This window comes from Folsomia candida, unplaced genomic scaffold (assembly GCF_002217175.1).
Source record: "Folsomia candida strain VU population unplaced genomic scaffold, ASM221717v1 Fcan01_Sc002, whole genome shotgun sequence".
NCBI lineage: Eukaryota > Metazoa > Arthropoda > Collembola > Entomobryomorpha > Isotomidae > Folsomia > Folsomia candida.
The window spans coordinates 11,258,289-11,281,075 of NW_019091194.1; the positions used below are offsets into that span (position 1 = coordinate 11,258,289).

At 35.7% G+C, this 22,787-nt stretch overlaps 2 protein-coding genes across 5 annotated transcripts in view; both read left to right on the top strand.

The window, feature by feature from the left end:
• The first annotated feature begins 808 nt into the window (after window positions 1-808).
• Window positions 809-4,043, top strand: LOC110845226 (DNA polymerase epsilon subunit 2). The gene is made up of 9 exons (XM_022091603.2): window positions 809-1,069; window positions 1,167-1,314; window positions 1,408-1,577; window positions 1,670-2,026; window positions 2,124-2,259; window positions 2,352-2,587; window positions 2,848-3,031; window positions 3,144-3,320; window positions 3,400-4,043. Exons 1-9 carry the CDS (start codon window positions 999-1,001, stop codon window positions 3,484-3,486), a joined length of 1,566 nt encoding a protein of 521 aa, XP_021947295.1. The 5' UTR covers window positions 809-998; the 3' UTR covers window positions 3,487-4,043.
• A 9,964-nt stretch (window positions 4,044-14,007) lies between these two features.
• LOC110845227 (gonadotropin-releasing hormone receptor) overlaps window positions 14,008-22,787 on the top strand; it is a 30,388-nt gene continuing 21,608 nt past the window's right edge. The window contains exons 1-2 of one of the 4 annotated variants that reach the window (XM_035847890.1): window positions 14,008-14,608; window positions 17,837-18,204. In XM_035847890.1, the coding sequence (XP_035703783.1) occupies window positions 18,091-18,204 (114 nt within the window). In that variant the 5' untranslated portion in view covers window positions 14,008-14,608; window positions 17,837-18,090. Of the gene's footprint in view, window positions 14,609-15,113; window positions 16,238-17,836; window positions 18,205-22,787 lie in introns of those variants that run through there. The other 3 variants (XM_035847891.1, XM_035847889.1, XM_022091604.2) reach the window with 3 other exon arrangements.

Here is a 22,787-nt window from a genome sequence, read left to right on the forward strand (position 1 = left end):
TATCCATTGTCATTCTGATTCCTGCTATAAAATCCATCCGTCATGCGGCCATAAAATTGGATGATATTCGATCATTTGTCACATGCAGCCAATTGTCTCGTATGCAAAATATTCTGTATCATGATTACGATGACAAAACACGGAATGGGTGTGGATAAGTTACGGTCCAGATTTAACTGGTTTTTAATTTTAGCCTATAAAATAGGTAGTTTGCACATGTTATATCCTACATCTTATGTAAGCCAATAAAGTTTCGATCACTCTGTTATGCAAAACCGTGGGGTCTCTGATTTTCTTCCCGATAAGGAAAACAACTGGCACAAATTATGCTTCGGTTACTAAATTGTAAATTTAGCATGTGGTAATTGCACGTTGCAACACCTTCTAAAATTATCTCCAATTATTATTCTGTCTTAAAATGAAAAGTGAAGCACCTCGTCCAATCCGTCGAGAATTGGGTGCTAATTGCCGACATCACGCCACACGCGGTTCATCCTTTTTATTTTTCGAATTTTGATCAAAATTTGGTTACATAAGCAGGAGGCGTCGTTTAGCCTTCAATTACGTCACGTATATCGTATGTAATGTCTGTATGTCTATGCAATTATGCTGGGAAGATGAAAATGAGTTTATGACATTGAAAATGATGCCGGAATGTGACACATCTTTCTCAGCTATACAATGAATGACCATCACTTAAAAACTAGGACAGCGACAATTTCGACGACACGGCACAAATTCTTCAGCGTCAGAGCTGCACATCAGCTTCAACACAGCGTTCGTCTCATGGAGAGCTGTAAAGAGAAGACCGGGGACACAAATTACGGCGGCTGTCTGGTTTTCTCACCAACAACAATCCAACCTGATTGCATTGCAGTGCAGCTAACTTATTTTGTAATTTGAGTTATTATTCTGAAGATCAAAATTCATAGTTGTCGAGATTAAAAATAGTTTGGTGTACTTGACATTTTACTGGTTGACTGATTGGATTGAGAAAAATGGAGAACACGGAGAGGATTCGGAAAGTGATTTCATCGCTTTTCAAATTGAATGGACTTCAAATTCGCAGGTAAACCAATCCCCTGCTTTCATATAACATAAATAATTTGACCATTGGAAGTGATGTATCGCATCGATTATTAAATGTTGAATATTTTGTTAATTAGTGATGCAACAAGTTACCTGGTTGGAATTTTGGCACCCCTTCCAGGGCTAGAACCTGAACAATGGGCGGAGCGCATTGTCGACAGAATTTTAAAAGTAAAGCTCAAAACTCCACTGGTCGACAAGGCCATTGTAGAAACTGCTGTGAAGGTAAGGAATTTAAACTATTGGCTTATTGAGCCGCAGCCTGATTCATGGACGATATAATTTTTTGATCTCTTTGTATTCATATTTTCATGCCAGGAATGTGGGAAAGGGACTGATGAAGGACAAGAGGAACTCATTACTCTCATTTCGTCATTCGATGTGCCCAGGTACTCGTACAATGCGGATAAAAAGAAGTTCCTCCCGGTCACAGAGCCTAACGTACTGATGGCTGGTGCCACACATAAGGCTTTAATTTACAGAAATCGGTCAGTCAAAGTGTTTTAAGCCCAACTTGTATCAATCACTCGTAAATTGTTAAATACATCTGGTGGATTAACAATGTTGTGAACACTTTCAGATATTCTATTCTTCTTCAACGAACATACCATCACGAGCTTTTCAGCCCCATTATCAGAGGAGGCGAGTGGGATGATGCCCGAAAAAAATTTCAACTTCGCCCTATAGAGTTTCTTGCGGGATCGAATACGAAGGTCGTGGACGTTGTTGTACTAGGAATGATTAGTCAACTGAAGGAGGGGAAATATTTTATTGAAGACAACACTGGGAGTATGGAACTGGATCTTTCCGAAACAAAATTTCATACGGGCCTATACACAGAAAATTGTTTCGTGCTAGCTGAGGGTATGTATGATGAAGGGATTTTTCATATAAAAGCTATGGGACTCCCTCCTCCGGAAACGGCTTTGGTTACAAAGTAAGAATATTGACCAAGAATTATTATTATTAATATGAGAATTACAAGGTATGCATACTGACATCACTATATGGTTTTATTAATCCTATCGTAATAGAAGTTATCATGGGAGCGTTAATTTTTTTGGTGGTAACCCAAATGTAATAAGTAAAGAACGCCTACGATTAATAGACAAGCAGAACGAAGGGGCCATGTTTGTTATCCTGTCTGACGTTCATCTGGATAAAATTTCGGTAATATTGATTGCCCATTCTAGACAATTATTACGACTTTTTATGTTGAAACTCAAACAAGCAAAATTAATCATGTACGTCGCCTATTGCAGGTTTTGGAAAAATTAAGAATACTCTTACATGGATATTCAGAAGCTCCACCTGTTTTATTTATTATAATGGGAAACTTTTTATCTGAACCTCATGGGGTTCAAAGTGCCGTTGCACTAAAAGACTGCTTCAAGACCTTGGCTGACATAATTGCTGAATTTCCGCCATTAGTGCTCAACTCCAAGTTTATTATTGTACCTGGTCCAACAGATCCTGGATTTGTCAACATTCTGCCAAGGTTGGTCAAATGTGTTTTTATTAATAAATTTATTACTCCATTCCATCCCAATTTAGCCTAGTGGCCCAAGGATATATATATGTAGTGTAATGTAGTAAGTAATTATTTGACTCGGCAAAAGTTGGCTTTTGGCAACGTCATATTCGTCGTAAACGCGTTCCATTTTATTAGGAAAGTTTCAATTTTATAGAGTTAAATTTTATGATCTTGTGTTTTATGTACGTCTAGATTTGAAAGTTTTTGGTGTATTTTCATTTCAGACCACCGTTTGCTGACTGTATCACGCTGTACTTCCGTGAGAAGATTCCAAATTCAGTTTTTGCATCAAACCCTTTTAGGATAAGATATTGCACTAAAAATATCGTCATATTTAGGGAAGATATTCTCACAAAGCTCTGCCGCAACTCAATATATTTCCCGTCATCTGGCGATATACCAAAAGAAGTATGTTTCGTTTTAGTGACGCAAGTCTCGTGCCATTAAATTTGATGCTTGATTTCCCTACTACATGTGCTTGTACATTAATATATCAATAATATTTTGCCCAAATTTTCAGTTTGTCTCAACTGTTGTTGGCCAAGCTCATCTGTGTCCACTTCCACTGCACATATGCCCTGTGTATTGGAGCTTTGATCATGCCTTATCACTATATCCACTCCCTGATCTAGTTATAATTGGGGATAAAGCCGATCCATTCACAGAGACCAACACGGGTTGCATATTTACTAATCCAGTATGTTTTCACACACATGATTCTTCAGTGTTCATTTGTCACGTAGTATGAGTGTCATAATTTATTTCCTTCCTTTTAGGGTTCCTTTCTGAAAACGGATTACTCTTTCAAAGTTTACACTCCGTTTGAGAATAAAGTTGAAGACTGTCAACTCCCATCAGACTGACGACCTAGTTATATTATTACGTTTTACAGTTTATATCATAAATATTACCCAACATCGTACCTTGAAAAATTATTTCCTGCAATTGATTTGTTTGGAATTTATTTGAGTGTTTACGACCTTCCATGTGATTGTGAATATGTTGGTGTTAACCGCTGATTGATTGCGGTTATTTTACCAGAATGCTCGGTGCAAAGAAAGTGCTATCTATTGAGAGGTTACATCGGAAGTGAAAATGAGTGAACATTCCCAAGCACTGGTATAAATTGAAATTGTACATTTCCATTTGCACTGACCTACTAGCTGTACTTAATTGCGATAACCAAGTCAAGCTCTGTAAGTAACCTATGATGACATTTTTATTGATTTAAATATTTGTCTGTTTTCCTCACATGCACATGATGTGTGCACATAGGGTCTACATATTATAGTGGATTAGTTTTAACTCCTACACACAGTGAGTACACTTTTTTCAATAAACATGTTAGGTACATATAACTAAAGTTGTTATATTGCATAACAGAAGATCAATTAAAATCAAGAATCTGCTTTCACCATTACTTAATTTTGTTTTCACACTTATTTCCATTTTTATGTAACAGCCATCAAGTCGGTAACTTGTTCGATTTTTCCAGCTGCGTCCTTTCTACATAGTTGAGGATGAAACAATTGGAAATTTTAGGTCATCCATTTCACTCTACGTATTCCATTGATTTGCCATTCCCGTTATTAATCCCATAAAACCATGCCCAATTACCACAAATACTAGGCTGGCAGTTCCCATCAAGCCGATGCAATTTTGGGGTCGTCGTTGGGTCGTAGCGAGATTACCAACAAGTTTCCAACTCCTTAGCACTCCTTTATACTACACGTTTTGAGGAAAGCAAAGTAAAAGCATGTTGAAACCACACGTCGTTATCCATCCGTGAATCCGGGTTCATAAAATCCAATATTTGTGGCTATGTGACCGTTGTATTTATGTCTACAGAATTTCTATCGGATGACATGCCAGCAGAAGACTATGTGACACAGGTGTGGTTTTCGGTATTCAAAGTGCAGAAATTGAGCAGGTTTTACAGATTATAATGTAAAATAGAATGGAATTTGGTGCTTGATACATAATGTTGCAAGGAAGTCAATATTTAGGTATGCCATACTGATTGAGATGCTGCCCTGCTCTCTGGCGAAAGTGAATGCGGATCCAATGCAAATTAAATCCCTGATGAATTTAAGCATGCAACTGAACTGATGAACTCGAGTCAAATTTCCACAAATTCCAAATTCACCCTGGGAATACTACTATTCACTTCATAAAACATGAACTTAATATTCTTATCACTCGATTTTCAATTTGAGCTTAAATGCAGTTAGACTGACAAATTGAAATGTACGAATAATTATGTAACGAGTGCAGGTTGCTACTAAATCATTCATGTAAAATCTCTTTATGTGAGTTAATAAGGATATTGAATTATTGACAGCATAAGACGAGGTGAAATAAGTGGAATCCCATTATACAGTCCAAACATAAATATTGACAAACTCGAGTCACCACCACAAACCTCTAATCAATAGCAAGTATTGGATCACAAAATCGCTGCAGAATCCAGAGCAGGACTTCATTCGGGTGCATGCATATTAAAACTCCCAAGTGACGTGTATAAACACACATCCTGCTAGCGTACGATGTTCCTTATTGAGGTAGGAAGAGGATATAATAAAACAGTCGTCAATTTTTATGGCCATAATTTTGTGGGTAAAAGTTTTCTCTTTAATGCCAAGGTTAGCAACCTTGGCAAGCTTTCTAAATGCGGATCTACGGACCAAGGGAGACTGTGGGTATAGTTTATGTTAGTAGTTAGCTTCATGGATGTGCATATGCCCATGCGTCTAATAATTGGGAAGTCTGCTTGAAAATCATTTTTTACCTAAATCTGAAAACGCAAGGTGTGCCGAATTTTGCTTTCACAAAGGAAAAGATCATACGCGTTACTTATTTATGCTTTCTACAAACAAGGCCTGGTGGGGTCAGTTCTATTGAACATTCGAAATCACCGAAATGGTTGTTTTCTCAAACTCTTTCTATTAAGCTAACTGCAATTGTGCATATTTAGTGAACAAACATGAGTTCGGGTTTATATTAGACAATGCACTTTTATATTTCCATACACTCAAAATAGGCTCGAAATTTGGGAGCATAAAGTAGCTCGGTTAAAATTTAATGAAAGCTAGACAACTTTCTCACCTTGATGCAAAATAATGCCGTAGAAATTGCAAACCATGCCTCGGAGCAGCAGCAAGTTATTGATATTTGCACCCAATGTTGTATACACACGGTTGTCAGCCAGTCCTTAATATGACACTGAAATTGGCACCGAAAACACGTCATGCATGCGAACATTTCTACGCCATGTTCATTCGATATTGTCTCCTCCTTAAAATTAGGTTTCAAGCTGAAATACACCTACAACAAATTTCCTTGACGGAACTGGTGTGAGATGCATGGAGCACGACCACCTTGTCTGACACAGCACATTTTTCACTGGTTTTTGAAGGACCAAAACTCGAGACATCGTGTTTCTCTAGTTTTAGCTTAAAGCGACTATTTATTCTCATGGGAAGTGCGTCTCCGTGACTAGAATTTGCTCCAGTTTCTACTATTATGTATTTCTGTCTATACTGGCTGATTTGTTGAGTGCTGTGCAGCACGAGTCAAGTGTAGCATTAACTACGAATTGAGTGAGTAGTTTCCTGAGACACAAAATAATTGGCCGTGAAAGTCTGGGAACAAGATTACGGATCGATGCAATGACATTCAAATTTACATGAAACGTGAGCAAATCATTCATAACATTGGCAAAAGCAAATGAAAATGAAAATCTCACGGATTGGCATAATGTGATTCTCGACATGTGGCATGATGGTAATATACACAGGTTAAAGGGATATTACGTAGTAAATCTCAATAATCTTATATTCGTGGATAGTTTAGTTCAACCAGCAATCAATAAACCTCCACCATGACCTAAGCCCTAAGGAGAAAGTTAGGTAGTCGAGTTATCAGTGCTATGCTGAATAGTTTACAGCCAGACCCGTCATTTCAGTCATCAGTACAAGCATAAAACCGCTATATGTACAAGCAAGCAGATTGCATTTCAGTTGAGTAATCACTATTTGGGCTATATCAAGATCACGAACTCGTATTTTCTCCAATTTAGAGATACCTCAAGTAATAAAAATGTCTCAAATTCATAGGCCACGAACCTTGAGCATGCAGTCCGGCTGAGGATGGGTTAAGTTGGCTATTCAAGGAAACCCTACAAGTCATAAATAGAAAGTCGAGAAGATTTGACAGTAATTTATTTGAGCCCCCTCACCCTTCCAGTTTTATGCAAAAGACATACGCTCATGGGATTCGGATATATTTATGCTTAGGATTCGTTAAATTGATATATTCATTTGCCTTGGACTTATGTAATTTAATTAAACAAATTTCAAAGGGTTATTTCGTTGAAGTGTTTGTCTTAACCGGGGAAAGTTGGTTAAGATGCATCTTCACCGCAAAAACACCAACGCTTGCATATGTACCTACATACTCATTTCTCGTTGAGGAAATACATTCAAATTCCTCGTTTATGTAGGAGTGTTACATAACTTAAAATATGCACGGTTATATGAGACGGAAGCATACAAAATGAAATTAATGAAATACATTATGTACATTGAAGTCCTCAAATTAAAATGGAATTAAATGCTGAATTAAATCTGGAATTGGGAGAAAGTTCTCATATTGCACTTTGAACATAGTTTACCTCAGGTATGCGTGATGTGATATTCAAAGGTTATAAAATGTTGATCACTCTAAACCAACAAAGTTTCGCTTTACACTTTCGTCGTACCAGGAAACACGTGCGCATATTATCATAAGTATTCACGAAAATCCAAACTTGTGTAATTTATTTATGTAATTTGAGACGAGTATTTTATTGCTGACGCAAAAATACGTCCCACACGTTAAGAAGCCTTGGAGGGATTTTATTTTATTATTGAAATTGTAACAAAACTTTTGTATTTATTCACAAAAATCATATTCTTCCGGTACGCCTTCCATATTTGAATGTTATAAAGTGTTTATCCAAAATACTCCGGGAGGGTTGAAAAATGTATTTTTAAGTGTTTTGTATCACAAATAATTGCACACGTGCGTATGTAACTACGAGTAAACAAGTTTGTATTCAAGTAAAATTAACATTTTCGTCAATGCTTTTTTGTAACACTAACTTAATTAAGTCATCAAAAATGGTTATCACACATTAATTCTCACATTTGAGACAAGAATTGTACAGCAGTAATACCATCATCACAAACCCACGAGTAATATTCATGTGACTGATGTCATACCCAGATATGGTATTTGACAAATTGATCGTGTTCACCAAGGATAAAATCCACATACCTTTTTATTTTAATGATTAATTTGCCTAATTAATCAACTCACGTAATTAGCCAAAGTAGTATGCAACATGGTACAGAGACGCCTTTGAACTCATTATTTTCAATGGATGTTGATGACTGAACTGGAGGACAGGTTTTCTGTTTGACAGATTTACCTGACTGAATGGCGTATGTAAATAGTCGACACAGGTTTTGGGCTATTTTCGAACTTGTGCCAGAAGGGAAGTTTTATGAAATCAAAGTATGTATGCACATCGAAACGTTACGTAGAGCATAATTTGTTTGTTTGCACATATTGCACACGTAAGTATCTGGGAAATACGGATATAAAAATTCATTTTCATTATCAACCAAGGCATAAAAGATAACGCAGGAAAAATATATATGTAGAATAGCAATAGACTGTAATTATAGTGTCTCACTATAAAAAATCAGTTGATGTAGAAAAATGCAAATAAATCATGATTAATTTTGTATAAATAATCCTGGAGAATGAAAAATAGAAACAACTTAGCGATTGTTCGCATCTCTCTTTCTCTCTAAGCATAACATTTGAAAAGGATTATCAAATATTATTTTCATTGCAATTACATATGCCTACATAATTAATATATGTGCTAATTAATACAAATGAATAAAAGTTTGACTGATTAGTGTATGTACTTTGACCTTGGAAATCTGCAGATACATTTACCCATAATTACAGTATATATTCCCCTTTATGTAATTTTCACCTTTACATAAAGCTTTAACTCGATTATTGTCCAGTTATTTTTACATCAGTCAGTCATATGTACACATTAAATGTATGCATGCATAGGGTTACCTGCCTATTGTCAGTTCAGTCTGTTGTTTCGTAACACTCATAAATTTGAAATTACTTAAAACTGTACTGTATCGAGTTGACACTCCGAACAAAATTCTGATTACGGCATAAACTATGCAAAAGGTGCCATAATCAGGACTTGGTTGGAAATCAGTTATGCAACTTCTTTTATGTTGGTGCGAATCTCTATGATTTACAGCTTAGCATATTTATATTTAGATTGGAGAGTTCGATATTCTAATTTCAGGCGACTACGGACTAGGTCTTCTTCCAGAAACTAAAGATTTACTATTTTTAACAAAATAGTAAATTCAATATTTCGGGAAAAATTTCTGTGAATACAGAATACACGTACACAAAATAATATTAATGTACATAAGAGGCTTTCTTCATAGTGATTCACTCACGATCATACGTAGGAGGCAAATCATTTGCAACCATATATTTGTCTCATATGCATGTATTTAGTACCAGCAGATAAATATACTTTGAATGATATTCCGGTGAAAAATAAATATAATAAAAGCATTGAATATGATTTACTTATGCATTTTAGTACCATTTATTAGGAATATTAGTCACTCTTTCAACATATGGGACTTAACAGATATACTGGAAAAATCTTATTGTTAGTGTGTATATTTCGGGCTTTACCATTGTAGGCATGCTAAGTTTTGTAAAATGTAAATAAAGTCACCTTCCTTTTTAGTTAAACTAAGACGGGCACAACGAATGAAAGAATAGTATTTCACAGATCGTATTTATACAATGGAAGTATGGAAGGTTATGGTTTGTATTTAGTAACAAACTTCAACAAAATATTGCATGCTTTTAAAATCCTGCCGAGTTTTTTTACGTAAAAATGCATATCAAAACACCAAGACCAACATATTCATCAGTGCCTAAAAGGTGACAATCGCGAATCACTCAATTCGTCTATAAAACTTTTGAGGCCATAAAAACGTACTTTAATAAGTAATATCAAATGCGTCTTAACAATGCAACTACTTTTAATTACGCTGTACAAACATGGTAACTTTGTTCTTTAATTGGCTATTAACTCTGTCACGAATCGGAATGAGCTACCAACATATGTACATATCTCTTAAACTCTCCTTGTAATTGACCATTGACCAAGAAATATTAAGTGAACATAACCTTGCGCTGGTGAGAGTGGACGGAATATGCACAGACAGAGGAGCAAGTGAACACTACCTGACCTGCTGAATTATTTCATTGTTCAGACATTTTATAACATAACTTTATGAGTGCATATTGCCTGCTTACATGAAGAACACTGTTACACCACTAATCATAAGCTTGGCAAATTTATTCCGGGATGCTCTATGGCATGAACGACGAAAATGAATAAATTACCAAGTAAGCCAGCAAGATAAAACAAGTCATTGAAATCATCAATATTAATTCTGATGATGTAAAAAATGAACTATATTTTGAATAGAAATAAACGAAAAGAAAAAAAACACAGAATCTCTCTTTCACTCAACCTTGATGTCCCAGCTTCACTTTTCCGTTCTCATCCACCAAGTTTACGGTACCAAAAGTCTGCATTTTCAATAGAAATAAAATTTGAATAATAACGTCATAACGGGATTTTTCCCAAAGGAGGAAAAGACAAATCCATTAGCGTGGGAACAAAACAAGGCTGGAAACGGCTTTGAATCGATTGAGTCTGCTGAGATTGATGTGAGATTTCTTGAATGAGCGAGAATCTGCTTGGGACTTGCTCTTGTTCAGAAAAAAAGAATGTGGGAGTATTATTTTTGTCTATGTAAAATATCTGCCGATTCGTTCCCAAATATATGCACGTAATCAGATTATGATTCAAAAGTAAAGTCCAGCTTTTCTTCGCGTTTGAGTTGAGCTCAACAAAAGGAACGTGGAAAAAAATGTGTTCAGGTTTGGGATGGATTTGATTGTGGATGGCAGCGACGGGGAGGAGTGGCATGAATTATTGATATCGTTATGGTTTTAGACGTCGGCCTGACACTCTGATGTCCTTCCTTGACTGGGCTAAAAATCACTACAAGGCCCAAGGAGTTAGCTATCATGGAGCATTTTCTAACGTGAAGATCTCTGATTTTCAGAATAGTTTATTACACCAGACTCCCCTTCAGGCGATCTAGATAGGAAACCATGTAATACAGCAAAGCGTTGCCGACGTCTCAATCCCTCAGTTCTCTGATCCTACTAAATCAGGTAACAGAGATGCAGAGAAATTGAATCCGAATAATTGATGTTTTGCAGCACTTGGATTTCTTTGAAGATGTTTGGCCAACCAAGGGAGTGAGAACGACAAGCATGCTACGTACCATTTAAATAACACTTGCATAGGTATAGAAATTGGTTAGCGTGTTACTTCGTATTTGAGAACTCGTGATGGTGTTAATCCTATAAAAAAAACTGGATGAATATTTCTGATACGGTGATTTCAATACGGACATGGCAATTGTAACATTATATCACAAGAGATGCACATATTTTTATATGTGCTTATGCTTTTAGATATTTATGTAAGTACGTAATTCAAGCAACCGATTACTTAATCGACCCAGTTTCATCAATAAGGTTTTACATATTGGTATAACAGTTTTGCAAAAAGTTTGTTAAAAACAAAGAAACTGTAAGAAGCCCCAATTAGTTATTTTGCAAGTGAATATGGTCATTTTTGGATTATAGTTGGTGCTCATACATATGTAAATATATTGAACTATTTTGTTGGTTGATTTTTCATGTGTTTGTGGTGAATATGGGACAAATAAATATGTATGAGTTAATAAACGCAGAATAGATGGTGATCGATCCATAGTATTTGGATGTATTTTTTCCATTGAGAGAAAATATAACCATATTAATGCCTCCGAATTAAAGTGTAAAATCTATATTAAGAATTAGTGTAATAAGAATATGCATTACAATTTTTTTTCTGTGCAAATCAGAGTCATGTAAACTAAATTACTCTCCTTCCTTAAATACATACAATGTCATGTAAGATTATTCAGCAAGGAAGTTAACATCAAAAACTGGATTGTTGCTCTTGTTTTTGTTAGGAAACGGTAAGTCACTTTTTATGACTTCACTTCTGGTTATCGCTTAAGATTAATGACGGTAAAATTTATTATTGGAGCTGGTCATAGTGCAGCACACACAGGGTGACGACTTACATGACCTTTATGATCTCGATTCAAAATATTTGCGAATAAACAAGTCAGGTTGTATCTTTCCTGATAAAAAAATTAAGCAGGTTTATTAAGGGGTGAAAGCCCTTTATAAGATCGTTATGTCCGTCTGTCCGTCCGTCCGTCTGTCTGTCCGTAGCTCCGATAACTTTTGAACGAAAAGACATAGACACTTGAAATTTTGAACGTAAACTCCTAGCGTCAAGGGACAGGACGAGTTCGAAGATGGGCACTGTAGGTCACACCCATCAAGGTCAAAAGGTCATGAAATGTCATTTAAAGGTCAAATTGCATACATGCATCAATTTGAATTGAAATACGGATAACACACTTCTTTCACCCCTTGGTTACATTCGTTGTGACGGTTTATTATAATTTTACACTGGTCAATCGTACATCAGTAGATCAACAGCATTAAGTCAGAATGCTTGAAGCCATTAAATATGAAACGCATCTTTTCCACATATTTACATATTTATATTTATAAGGAATAATCACAAGAAAAATTATCATTATTATTGTGTCTAGTTTTAATTGCTGGGAAATTACTACATACTCAATGACTTCTTCCTGTTTAATGTAAAAATCATAATCACAAAATTTGGGCAGTTCAATTATCATTGAGAATTTGTATGGTTTTGTTGGATCCATTCCTGTTTTATTGGGCGAGTCTACGGCTTAAATTACTTGTTTTTGAATGTCAGATTTACGTATATTTGCGCAAGCGAATCACAGTAATTTCCAATAATGGTCGTACGGAGCTGGATTTGCAATACATCCAAACAAAACTCCATCGAAATATATATTCGGCTTGCCCCAGTTGATCGATTTCACACAAGCAGCGTTTTGCAGTGAATCGGATCCTTGATATGGATAGTCTTGTAATTCAAACGTGTAATATTAGGCTATATGTGGCTGTCTCCATGAAAAGGGACCTTATTCATACTTTGCTCATTTTCCACAAGCGGCAAAATACCAAAACAGAAAACTTTCAGCGAAACCCATTTCGTCAAAAAGCTGAATTGGCGAAATAAATATTAATGTTAAGCATTCCACTTCAAATTTAAAACTTAAGGTTGTACAGGTTTGCTTTACCTAATAAAATAATGAAATTTGCGCCTTGACCTTTTTGAGGACCTTAACGTGACCTAGACACTTAACCTGGGGCGATAAACCTCAAATTTAAAACGTAAGGTCATTCAGGCTTGTATTGGCCTATGCAAATCTATTATTAGCGCCATATGAGCTACAATACTAAATTTTAAAACAGTGTTCTAAATTTAATCAATATAAAAATTTTCGCCAAAAGGTCGTTTTGCCATATTGTCCATGCAGCACTTTGAATTTAAATAACTTTACTTGTAGTTAACAGATTGAGCTAAAATAAATAGCAAATTAAAGCCTGAGGCAAGAACTTTCATAATAAATTAAAGTCGCTAAAGTAGATATTTGGTGAATAAGGTCCCTTTTCATGGAGACAGTCACATATACCAAGTGTTATGAGATGCTTGGAGTAATGGTAGTCGTAAGTGGGAAACAAATGGAAAATCACTTTGCACTATTGCAAATAAATGGATATTTAAAGGCTCAAATAACATATTTATTACAGAGGAGGCAAAGGGAGATAGGCATTCGTCGCTTACCGTAGTATTTTTTGTACATATGTACGTGTGACTTCTCAAAATATACATATAAAATGCATCTCATTACGTCCAGGAATTATATGCATGATATTGTACTCAAACCGCCTTCGGTTTCATTTTTGTGTGTCTGGATTATATTTTTTCACGGAGTTGGAGCTGGTTTTGGAGTAGATTTTGTAACAAGTAGCACCATGCACACAAAGAACATTTTTTTAGCTCGAACCACACCATCTCGGCTAGTTGTCCTACTAAAAGAAAAACAAATTTCCTGGCGATTTCCATTTTCCTGCATCTGCCTGTTTTCAGATCACCGATTTTGCTCTTCCATTCCCACCAGCTACCCTTCTTTTTCCTCCTGCATATGCCGAGAACGGAGTAAAATGGTTGGCGTCACCTCCAAGACTCACATTCCTATGCCTGACTTCCACGGGTGACGTTTACTTTCTCGGTCGTCTAGTCGACTGCCATATCTGTCGTAACCCCACCAGAGATACGCCAACCAAGCGGATATGTGAGTCTCTCAGTTACTTGCTATTCGACGTGACTTATGTACCTGCCCTACAACCGTCTTTGAAAAGCTAGTCTGAGAATTACCGATTCTATAAATACGCCTGTCGTATACGAAGAAAGTGAAAGTTATATTTTCAATTTCATCAGTTTGGACATTTTTAACACAGTCACAATTTTTCGTGAAAGTATTAAAATCAAATAACTTATTGTGCATATACAGTGTCATTTGTTGGTTATACAACAATGAGACTCATGTGATACGTACATGCAGTTTGACTCTTGCTAATCCCTTTTCTGCAGTGAGAGTAGGACTGATTGACATTGATACTGTATTAACTGAATGATTGGCAAAAGTAGTGGCAGTGAATATTGAGTGATCAACTTTCTTGGTGATGTCAATTTATGCAAATGTACGTTCATACATACGAGAGAGTAGTACATACATACATACTTGAACAATTGTGATGTGACTGCAGGGTTACCTTTGGTCGGTAAGTATAACGTGCCATGAGGAGGTAGGTGAGACGGCGAGACTCTTCTTTTTCCTTATTATGCACACTATGTAGCTTGGAGTTTACATTGTAGTTATTTTATGCAAACAACAATGCCAACTATCGAATTGCTTTAATATCAACGTTAATGAAGAATAAGCATTGTGTCCGAGAATCTCATCAAACTGGTTTTGGATTTACCTGTAAATAACGAATAAATAGCAGGCTTACTGTTATATAGTGCAAATCACAAAATACTTATCTAATGGAATCCACATACATAGGTACATATATCTATCCATCATATCTTTCAATTGCAGTTAAGCATGAGAACCATAAATTTGTCATATCGGATCATAAACTTTGTGCAAGCCGAACTCAAATGCATACATTTATTTAATACAAAGGTATGCATGCAGAACTCAGTAGTACCACTAAATATGTGGCGAATGCGGACAGGTAGCTGAAATTAATATGAATGAAGCAGTGATATAAGAAGAGTCATATAAGTTGATTGTGGTTATTTTCATTAGTTTAGTCGTTAGAGCACATTTAATATACAGAATATATAGTGAACATAACTTAAACTTGTATCAAAAGTCCAGAAGCAAAAGAAATCATCATCGTATTACTCAACATTTTCGTCTGAACCAACGGTTGAAAAAAATTATTATACACATATTTCGCACAACAAAATTGCAAACAGAATATGCAATTGAGGGAAGAGAACTCAATACATAGTAATCATCACAAGCACATACATACACATGTACATGTACATATATTCTACATAGTAGGTACATGTCTGCGTTGCAGTGGTAGTGCATCCAATTATTAGATTCTAATACAATCAGTCTGCCTTTTCTCTCCATTCTTCAATGCAACGCTGCATGCTTTGTTTGTGTGTATATTCAAATTCATTAAAGTTAATCATTACAGAGCTGATTAGAGTCTGATAGCAGAATAAGTTTTGTTCATTTTCGTTTTAGAAGTAAATGGAGATGCACACAATTTAAGCAGTTTAAAAAATAGGATTTATTCAGCCATCTAGCATAATATAAATACCCTATGAAACAGCGTGGTCGGTGTCTTCAGCGTGCATACATATGCAAAAGTTGTACTTATGTATGTACATAGAATAGCCTAACCTCAATTGACCAGCTCATCCTCAGAGTGAAACAACAACACCTCTTCTTTTTGCTCATACTCAAAGCCCAAACTTCAAACTTTATTCGCAACATCAACTTGCCAGTCGAACCCACAAAGTTACGTTTGTGTTATAAAGAAAGATCCTCCCCAGTGAATACAAGATATTAAATAGTCGGGCGAGTTTCTATCTTTCTTCAGGGTGTGGAAGTGCGTGGAGAAGTAGTGAAAATGTTCCGTTTAATAATATGATACAGATCCTCGTAATGGAGCAGATATCTCAACGTTCAAAAGTTTGGAAATCATCTTAGGATTGGTGGTTGGAGAGAGCAGTGCATGAAAGGAAACAAATTTGATCTTGTGCGGTCTTGGATAATAAAACTTTTAGCTATCTGCTTGAAAACGCAGATATTGCTGTTTGGATTTTAAAACTGGATACACATACACATGTACATCAAGTGAAGGGCAAGGGAACAAACTTGGGTAAATTCCAAAATCCATAGTCTATAAAAATGTAGCCTTATGTACGGACATTTGCATAAATATGCACAAAAGCTAGAATTTCTCAAGTTTTAGCACATTTGTTTAGAGAGCAAAACATGCAGTTAAACATACAAGTATGCATGTAACTTATCGTTATGACTTTAAACGTGAGTTTCCGTTACGAAATTCTTTGCAGTATTTGTGCAACTAAAAGATCACATTTTGAGATTGTGTACATTTTGTTACATTTTACGTTTTGATCATGCGATATCTCATTACTTTGGATCGTTTATATCTTTTTTGACCTGAAACATTTGTCGTGAGGAGTTGACCATCAATTTTTCTACAAGTGGTCATTTAAAGTTTGAAACACATTCAACTCTGCTAGTAAATACAAAATATGCATATGCACATCAGGTAGTGGAATGAGTATTAAGATCCAGATTAAATCAGAGGAAATACAATAAACGACAGCCCGAGCACACGATTAACTCTGGTGGGAGACGTTATTCTGAAACTACCCGACATGCACACAAGTGTTTCAGAGCTTTGAATACAACTACTTACACACCGTGACTTACAATCAGTGCATCCGGAAGATTTCCTGGGGTGGAAAACAATAACAATAATAATTAAGAAACAGTCCCGGTTTCAGTCTGTTGCATTTGAACACTATTCCACGTACAAAGTAAATACACATGTACGGCAAAATCTGGAAACCTTCCTTCCATATGCTGTCATTTCATTATTCTAGAACCGTGTAATTAGGCTGGTGGGTACATTTCCGAATCTCAAGATTTTGAGGTCCAATTTAGAGTTTGCGGACTATACACCTACCCAATTGAGATTTTATTTTGATCGTGTGTTGTTCTGTAATTGCTTTTTCCGTCATTTACTTAGGATTAGCCCATTTCAAAAATATTTTCTTATTTCACCTCCATGTCAATGCGTAGTTTAATCTCAAACACGTTATGAACCGTGGCTTAGTTGGACTCTGGGGTTTTATTAATTTTTCAAAACCATGAACAAAAATTGCACAAAAAGTCGTTATTATAAATCGACATGTAAACAACCCTGAGCAGAGCAAGCCGTAGAGCAAGTTCACCATTACTACAGACTTGTAAACAAAACAAGTCTCAAGAATTTTTTACGCCAGTGTTGCTCAACAATTAGTAAGATTTACAATAAATTTATGATCCACAATTTTCAATTGCTTATGTATGCAACTGCGTGAACTTCGGATAGTTCTTCTTGCATGAACAACGTCACATCTCATCAACTTGCGCAGTTGCTCCGAATCTCATTAATTACCTGTTCATACAATAATGTATACAATAAACAACGAAAGATTGATATTTGTGACGCATTTGTGGGCGTTGGTAACTCGTGTTTACATTGACCATAAATTAATTGCAAGAGTTGATTAAGATTTATTATAAATTTCATTAAACTGTGTATATACATATTTCTGGTTCTTGTGTTATTTAATTGACACAAGTTGTTGTCAAATACACTCGTGACATGATATAATAATTGCGACTATATAATAATACATAATGTTCCACGTGTATTTTCTACCTCACACTAATTTTTTTACAGACGCAGCTAACAAAGACTTGGGATACTGCGAGAAATTTTCCATCCCTTCCAAATAAATGCATGAAGATCTATCTCCCCGATTAGGGAATTTTCTCGAGAACTCAGGCGAGATAAATAAAACTTATACGTAGTGCATCGCATTGCGAAAAACTTCATTGGGCTACATACAACGCGGGTGCAATTTCGTGAAATGGCTACAAGTGACAGAATAATGAGTGCGCCATAATCTAACTACGCAACATATCTCGACACCAATGTTTGTGGGCGAACTTCCTACGATGGACGAGCCTGGGGGAGATGAGGGCCTGACTTTCGACTTGGATTATTCCTTTCAGAAAATGAATTTATCAGCAAGAGAAATTACGCAGGTGAGTTTATTTGAATTTTTATTAAAAATTCAGTCGTATATGCATGATGCACTTTATGTATGTGGTGGTCACCAATCACAGAGATGGAACAAACAGCAATGAATTGTATCGAAAATTGTGACGCAAAAAACCAATTTCCGAAAACTTGTCGACTGACTAATGGTGAATTTCTTAAAGGACGACACTGTTCGCCTAGCATTGGTCATCGTTTTCATGATATCCCAAATATCCATATACTGTCATTTCTTTGTTGATTAATGAGGTGTAATAAATTTGTCAAAAATGACCTGCGAGATAAGAAAAAATCGAATTAATCCGCGTGATTAAATTGATTTTATTAACAAAATTTCCATGATGCAGTGAAGAAATGCGGAGAAGATCAAATTTTAAATTTTATGAGTAATAAAAAATCTGTCTCTTCTAACACAAACTCCTTTCATAAAAGTTATTGAGCGAGAAGGAGTTGGTGTTGATTGATGAAATTTATGCGTTTTGATAACCTCATACTTCACAAGTGGGCATTGATGGCGACAAGTGTTGAATTGGAATGTGGTTGACTTTGGTGTTATCTTAGGTTAAGTCATATTTGCGCAGATATTTAGTATCTATCTGTCCGGATATTCAAGATTCAAGCTCTGAAGATCGTTATTGCACTTGCCATGCTTCGAAATTGCTGCTCAACTCAACATATGCGTTAACCTTAAATCCCAATCCTTGAGACTTATGTTTGTCTGTATGTATCTTGTTTTTTCTTGATTTAGTTAAGGTTTTTCAACGATCTACGTATATCGTGCTCATTGCTTGGTGTTGAGAACTGTTGAGGAAAGAAAAGACAGATTTCACGGAAAGTGTGCATGCAAATACAGTAGCAGAAAGAAGGAAACGCATTAAACATAACGCTTTTGAAGGTCGCTCATTACACTTTAGTTGATATACATTCGCTTTTCTTGGTTGGTATGAAAAATAAAGCTGCTGAAAATAGTAGTAGATTCGTAGGTCGTAGTAATGAAGAAATTATTGTAGTAAATAATGCTTCACATTTACCTTTAGAGGGCAAACTTTATTTTATGTGCATTTTTTGCTCTTCGTACATAACGATTCCTATGAACTGGATTACTCGTTTTATGCAAAACATGATCAACTCCAGACTTTGACAGAGTACTAACAATTTTCTCTTCTTTATCCTGTTGATATCACAAAATTGACTCGTTTGTATTTTCACGGCGTAAGATGATTAAGATTTATCGTAGTCTTGCAAGTCTCGTAGTTCCCGTCAATTATTGAATACTTGACTTTGTTATCTTTGAAAAACTGGCAGATTTGTTGTTCCTTTTTGTTTGCTTACTCCTCATTTCCGCCCGCCCCTTACATGTCATTATCACGATGCGTTCATTAAAAAATTATGAGATGCGACTTGGCTAGAAAATGTTCCGTGTTGAACTTGTTTTGTTTTTAACATCTTCATTTTCATTCCATCTTAATCTGGGAAAGTGCTGAGGAAATCTTTTTCGCATCTTATTCCTTCGTTCAGGCAGCCAACCATTTCAATCAACAATTTACTTAGTCATGGTTTACTGCACGTGTGTGCGTTTCCTTCCTATAATAATACAAATTAGGGATTAGGCAGCGAAATTACGGATAATGAGCAACAATGTCTGTGTTCTATTTACTTGAAAAATTTGGTCTTGTTTTTGTTTTTGGTGTGACAGATCAATGAAATCAAAAGAAGCAAACACAGCACGTAGAGTTCAAATTTGTCATGATTTAGTTTCACAAAGTAATATTATGTGTACGTCAAATGTCATTTATTTCAATCTTGGGTGAAGTGCGACACGCTTTGCTTTTATTACAGTGTACCTAAAACCGAAAGCAACGAACGTTACCTACATATACAATCCGAAAGAAAGGAATGTTTATAGAATCTGCCCATATAGAATAGTACAGGTCATTGAATTATGTGGAGTCATCTATGAATATTTGTACTTCATGATGAAAGGCATTATGTAAATAAATACTACACTTTTGTGAATATTAAATATTTTATTTCATTCATTGAAAATAATCTAGCCCAAATTTCCCATTAATTAATACGGCACGTAAATGCATACAAGTATCTCTAATTGTTTATCGAATATTTGCATCTTTTCTCCATCGCTTGCTTCCACTTTATTATCTGCTTATTTAGTATCTCCGTTGTTGTGAAAGCACCCCACATCTTTTTTGGCGAGAGAAAAGTTTTGTTTTCTTTTGCAGAAATACTTGTAAATGCTTTTACTTTCGAACCGAGTCCTGTTTTGCGCTTAATGGAGCTGAATATTTGGGAACACTTAAATGCAGCTATGTCGCTTTCTCTTTTTGCAACTTCATTAAATCTTCTCATTTGAATTCCGTGGGTGGAAACTGTTAGAGAGCGACTTGCGTTGATAAAATATATCTGGATCAACTTTTGCTGACTCCACTCTAAGGATTCAGCATGTTCAACAAATTAAGGAAGTTGAACAGTTGAGATAGTAAGTTGAATGGAACAAATCATGAAAGCTTTCATCCGATAAAAAGTCTTCCACATAGGTTCCACACGACAAAATGCTATGCTGGATATATAATAATACTTATATATGTCGTTTACGGTGTGAGTTTCACTTAATAAATCTTGGATAAAACTTTTCTAGAAGTGGTTGAGTCATAAATGTTTCAATGGGATGGTCAGGGTTGCGCTATTACAATTATAAGATGGCTCTTGAGACAACTTTTTTCATCCGAAGGTTGGCAGATTGTAAATGAGAAGAGAAAGTTTATCGCGGTGTGATTTTCCGGCTTTTTTCATTTTTTCCTGCGGAGTATGGAATAGGACAGTAAAAGTTAGAAATATCAAACTTTTTCTAATGTGCAATATAAAAACCGTAGGAATATCCTAGAATACTCTGTTGATTCTGCTCATATTTTATGCGTGGGGAGGCGGTTTAAATTTTTTATTTAGTAAGTGAAACTGATAACTTTGCTCGACTTCATATATATTAACGGAGATAACCTAAAAATGTCTGATAAAATCACGCAATGCGAAAGATAATTTTTAGATAGTTTCCAAAAATATCTCAAAAGCCATATGTTCCACCAAAATAACTTTTACTTCCGTATAAATAATTGAAATTAATCATGTTCGGCTTAAAGTTAAGTATGTAGTTTGAGAAAAGTTGTAACACAAGTATTGTCCTTTTTGTTGAAAATTTTCAGTACAGAAAAATAGATACAAAAAGTGTGGGATTGTGGAAGTTTTGTAATTTCCCGATTCCCACACTGTTTTATATATTTTTTTGGTTTCGTGCCGAAAAATTATTCACATGGAGTTAGTAATTGAGTGGAGCAGCAGCTTCAATAATTGATTGATGATGTATTGATGGCAATTGATAATGTAATTGCAATTGCAACTCATACGTAGATTACAATTAAGTTTACATGCAACAAGTTCACCAAGAGTGTTGTGATTTTAAAGGCTGCATCCACATATGGATCTCTGACGTTCTCAGAAGAATGACAAGACATTAGTATTTTGACATCGGAAGTAATGACGAATCACTTTTTAAATGTTCCTAAGATTGAACTTGAATTTTCCCATGTGCACACATACTTATTTCCCTTAACACAGTTGCTATTATTGCACTTTTTCGTCAAGAGTTCAAGTATAAGTACAGCTTGACAGATTAAGAGAGTTGGTTAAATCGCATCACACAAGATCTTCTCCTTCAATGATGTGATTCTGCATCTTCCATATATGACACATGGCCGATCCTAGCTTATCCACTTGCATACACAACAACTGATTGATAATGACGTGCCTGCCTGTCCCATTATATCCATAATTGTGTCTTTCATAGCTAAGCCGTATCTTGTAGACTACACGGCCCATGTAACAATGTGTACAAATTGCAACAATAAAGCCTCAAAGAACAATCGTAATCTATCACCTATGATAATACACACTGACATAACGAAGGATTACGCCCTCCGTTCATCTTCGTTAACGCTGCTTGTGGCAAGAGAAGGAGAAATTGTATCTAAGCGGGGGTAACGCAGTAGAGGTTTGAAAAGTGTGTACATTTGAAGTATTTTTCAAATCTCTACTAAATACGTTACTTCCCCTGGAAGAAAAAATCTGAAATAAACATGATAAATTTCAGAAAAATTATCTTTATCCACCATCAGAGAGTTTTGTTGTTGGAAGCATTTCGTCCTCCTCCCCCAACAAGGTCGATGCGAAGGTTCGAAAAATGTTATATTCCAAGCGAGGGGGAAGATTGAGACTGCTCTCTCGCCCGTTATTTCTCCTTCTCTCGTCACAAGCAGCCTTTAGGCGAACGAATTACGATGAATGTGCAAATATGCTATTCAATTGTTGAATTTTGATTTAGGATTAGTTGACTGGGTTAAACCATCAAATGGAGTTCTTAACCGTTCCATTAAATGCGTAAACTTTTAGTCTCCAACGGCGTTGAATTAATTAGAATATGTCATGCAAATTAAATCCTAATACCATTTTCTTGCATATCGCAATTTGTCATTTCATCAGCAATCTTAAATACGAGGTG

Excerpts from the sequence above, each read along its gene's own strand:
- LOC110845226 (XM_022091603.2), top strand. The coding sequence starts at position 999 with ATGGAGAACACGGAGAGGATTCGGAAAGTGATTTCATCGCTTTTCAAA. Across the intron at positions 1,578-1,669 it reads GCTTTAATTTACAGAAATCG|ATATTCTATTCTTCTTCAAC; the intron begins GTCAGTCAAAGT and ends GAACACTTTCAG. Across the intron at positions 3,032-3,143 it reads CTGGCGATATACCAAAAGAA|TTTGTCTCAACTGTTGTTGG; the intron begins GTATGTTTCGTT and ends CCAAATTTTCAG.